At 35.8% G+C, this 4,293-nt stretch overlaps 1 protein-coding gene across 1 annotated transcript; it reads left to right on the plus strand.

Annotated features, from left to right (window-relative positions):
- The first annotated feature begins 528 nt into the window (after window positions 1-528).
- LOC112519089 (probable serine/threonine-protein kinase PBL3) lies at window positions 529-3,424 on the plus strand. The gene is made up of 6 exons (XM_025127064.1): window positions 529-695; window positions 1,410-1,735; window positions 1,869-2,004; window positions 2,201-2,337; window positions 2,447-2,570; window positions 2,832-3,424. Exons 1-6 carry the CDS (start codon window positions 635-637, stop codon window positions 3,221-3,223), a joined length of 1,176 nt encoding a protein of 391 aa, XP_024982832.1. The 5' UTR covers window positions 529-634; the 3' UTR covers window positions 3,224-3,424.
- The last annotated feature ends 869 nt before the right edge of the window (window positions 3,425-4,293 follow it).

A 4,293-nucleotide genomic window follows, 5' to 3' on the forward strand; every position in this document is an offset into this window, starting at 1 on the left:
CTTACTTTATTTAATTATCATGTAGTTTAAAAATAATTTAGAAAATAAATAAACCAAATAATATATTTAAAGCATCTGTAACAACTTATTTAAAATAAAAAAAATAGAATTTTAAATCAATATTTTACTTCAAGTTTATTTTTAAATTCAAAATAAAGTTTTAATAAGTTGTACTTATGCACAATTTATTTGTAATATTAAATTTTAAGTAATACGCATATATTTTATGTATAATTTTTTTTAAGAATTTCTATCAAATAATTTATAATATAATACAGATAAATATAACTTATTTTTTAAAGATTTTGTTTTTTTAATATCTATTTAAAAAAAATAGATAAAATGTGAAAAAGATGGTTTTTACACGGTTTACCAGCAGCCTAAGGAGGGCTGCTTTTTTCAACTCAATTATCTGAATTTGGTGGCAACTATAAATGCTAGCGAACTCGACTCTCGAAAGTCAAATCCAAAAGTGATGAGATGGAGGGGATGGGACCCTAAACTGATTTCGCGCGAACCTTCCATCACCATGACCGCAAATTCTTACCCTTGACTCAATAAGAAGACCAGCAAACAACCCCATTTAGTAATCCATTGCATTTCTTCCTACATCCCCAATTTACTTCCTGCATCAATGGGTCTTTGTGGGGGGAAGCCAGCCAATGTTGCTCATGCTTCTTCTACTCAATTTTTGGGTATGTTCTTTCTTCTTCTTCTTCTTCTTCTTCTTCTGTTTCATGCTCATTCTACTACATGCAGATCATGATTAGGGTTTTCAGTGATCGCCAATGGATTCCCACCTTTCTCTCTCCATTTTAGAAAACAATTAGAAATGGAATTCTAGGTTCAACTGGGAATAAATTGATTCGATTCCTTGAATTTGGATTCGAACTGATTCTTGGTATCTTTTATCTCTTAGAGGTAGAGACTACAGAGTCCATATCCCTATACAGATTTTGTTCTATCATGTTTTCCAATTATTCATATGTGAATCTTATTTATACAAGAAATGAATATGTGATTGTGGCTTAGTTTACTACCTTGAGATCCCGATCCCGATCCCGGTTCGGATTTCTATACTGATTCTACGTTAGGTTTTTCACCCTTTCCAACGGTTGTGTTTCGTCTTTTGTTGCCAACAGACCATCATTCTTGTTAAAAGAAACTGACAGAGAGCATCTATGGATGGAGAATGCCAAATACTGTGTTTTTTTTGGCATGGATGGTTTCGCATTTTGTCAAAACATTCTGATCATTGCTAACTGTAATACTTTTTGGGATTTCTATGACAACAATTGTTAGCTTGCAACAGAGGCCGAATACGAAAGAACAGCGCAATTTGCTTTAGTCTGTGTTGCTAAATGGATAATAGAATCGACTAGAACCTGATCCTAGTTTATTTCTTGCAGACGATATGCTTAATAACAAGCGGAAATCTAATTCAAAACCTTCCAAGAATCAAACAAAAACAGTCAGCTTCAACAAAGTTTCCAAAGCACATAAAGATGATCATTTGCCTGTCCCCATTAACCTGAAAGCCTTTAGCTTGAGCGATCTCAAGGCTGCCACCAAGAACTTCCGGCCAGATGGTCTTCTGGGTGAGGGCGGTTTTGGTCAAGTCTTTAAAGGGTGGATTGATGAGACCACCTTAGCTCCGGTCAAACCTGGCACCGGACTAGTGGTGGCTGTCAAAATACTCAAGGCTGAAAGCCGCCAAGGTCACAGGGAATGGCTTGTAAGTGATCTCTTTTGTTTCTCTGTGTTCATTTTGCAGAACGATGGTTCGCTTGTATTAGAAACAAACTACAATGTTTGAAAAAGTCAACCATTCACCCGAAGATCTCTGTTTTGATTTTATCGATTTGCAGACTGAGCTTGATTACATGGGGCGACTTCGACATAAGAATCTGGTGAAACTCATTGGCTATTGTGAGGAATATGAAAACCGGCTTCTTGTTTATGAGTTCATGCCTAAAGGATGCTTGGATAATCACTTGTTTAGAAGTGAGTATTACTTTCGACATGTTTGTACTCTCGTTTTCATTTTGTGGGTCCAATACGGAAAAAAGAGACCGAACCCACAAAATCTAGAATAAAGAATGCTGGAAATTTTTAGAAATGAACGACACTCAAAACCGGCGATTGTTAGGAAATGAAAAATCATGATTTTCGTATGATGTCTCGTGTTCTTTTTTTGCAGAAAGTGTTCAACCTATGCCATGGGCCACAAGGATGCGGATCGCCATTGATGTAGCAGAGGGTTTATCGTTCTTGCACAGTGAAGAGCCTTCCATCATCTATCGAGATTTGAAGGCTTCTAACATTTTGCTAGATACGGTATGCCCAATTTGGCTAGATTTGTCTTAATGTAGGAAGGGGAAGATGATATTTTGGCTTGTGTTCATCTTACTAATGAGTAATGACCTTGTGCTGTTGAATTTTATAGGAGTTAAATGCAAAGCTTTCGGATTTTGGTTTAGCTAGGAACGGTCCTGTAGGAGATAACACACACGTTTCGACCAGGGTTGTTGGGACCAACGGCTACGCTGCACCAGAATATGTGGCGACAGGTACACGTTTAACCCATTGAGACTGTACAGTCTTTCCGTCACATAATAAGCGTCCACATTTATATTTTAGTTTGTTGCAAAATAAGTGGATATTACTATGTCCATACAAGTTTAATGGTTCGTGTCTAGGCGATACGAGGCTCCAACATGATCAATGCTTTCTCTTTCTAAAAAGACCACCTTATGCTAGAACTATTCCAATTGAAACATACAACTACATTCGATCTTTATTTTGACGAGTATGGTTTTTGTAACATACAGGGCACTTAACTCCAAAGAACGATGTGTACAGTTTCGGGGTGGTGTTATTGGAGTTGCTATCAGGAAGACGAGCGATTGCTGATGAGCGAGCCGGTGGGGTGGAAGAGACGTTGGTAGAATGGGTGAAGCCATTTCTAGGGGATGGCAAACGGGTTCTAAGAATCATGGACACACGGCTAGGTGGTCAGTACTCGAAGAAGGGTGCACAGGCCGTGGCTGCACTCGCATCAAAATGTCTCCACAACGATCATAGGTTCAGACCGACCATGGCCGAGGTGCTTGCTTCATTACAAGAAATCCAAAGCGCTCCGAAAGAGGTCCCGAGGATTTCTACGGATCGGGAACAACACCGAAGAGTAGGGAATTTGAAGGATGCTAAAAACTCAAAATGAAATGGTGGAATTCTTTTGGTATATGATAGAACAACTTTGATTGCAGGATGTACAAGTGGTTGTAGATGGTTAATGACATAAGGATCGATCCTTTGTCGATCATTGCATACAGCGACTTCGGTTTTTTTTTGTTTTCTTATTTTTTGTTGGTCATTTAGATAAAAAGGTTTATAAAATCTTTTACTTTAGGGCCGTTTACCCAAACTTTTATCTTAGACAAGTACTTATCAAGTCACGTTACCTCACAAGATGAATATGATAAGGACCAAGAATTTTGTCCGGTAAAAATGAGACAAGGACCAAGAGTCTTGTTCGGTAGGTGAGAACGACGACTCTTACCACTGTAAGCGCTTACTGGATAAATTGTTGCATTTGATATCGTTTTGGTGGACTGAAATCTTATCCGGTAAGTAAATGATAGAGTTAAATTTTACTGGTAAGCATTTGCCAGGTAAGTAATTGGTAAACGGATCCTTAGTGGGTTAATAACATCTTTAATAGATTTTTGAAAACTCAGATTTTGAAGATTTGTAGTCCATTTTTTTTCCAACAGATTCTGTGTTATTTTGAAGAAGGTAGGAAAGAGAAGATAAAAAACTTACATTTGGAAAAGTCTTTAAAAATGATTGTTAGTGGAGTTAACTGTATTATATATATATATATACTAGAAGCGTACTCGTGCATCGTGATTTTAATATTTTATTTTATTTTTTTATCTCAGTCGATGTTATAATATAAATTTAGTGATTTTGAGAAAACGATGATGCTTTTATTTTTTAATAAAATATATGTTTAAAGATATCATAAAAATTTAACAAAAATATATCGATATTAGTATTAAATTAACTATTTGAAATTCCTCATTTTTGTGTAATTATTTAATTTCAATTTTTTGTAATTTAATTTATGTATAATAACGAAGTAATTTATATTTGATTTAACTAGAAGCATACTCGCGCAATGCAGCGAGATACATCGTGTTTTTAATATTTCATTTTATTCTTTATCTCAGTCGATGTTATAATATGACTTTATGTGATTTTGAGAAAGCGATGATGTTTTTATTTTTG

The sequence above is a fragment of the Cynara cardunculus genome, assembly GCF_001531365.2.
Source record: "Cynara cardunculus var. scolymus isolate 2C chromosome LG 10, CcrdV1, whole genome shotgun sequence".
Taxonomy (NCBI): Eukaryota; Viridiplantae; Streptophyta; class Magnoliopsida; order Asterales; family Asteraceae; genus Cynara; species Cynara cardunculus.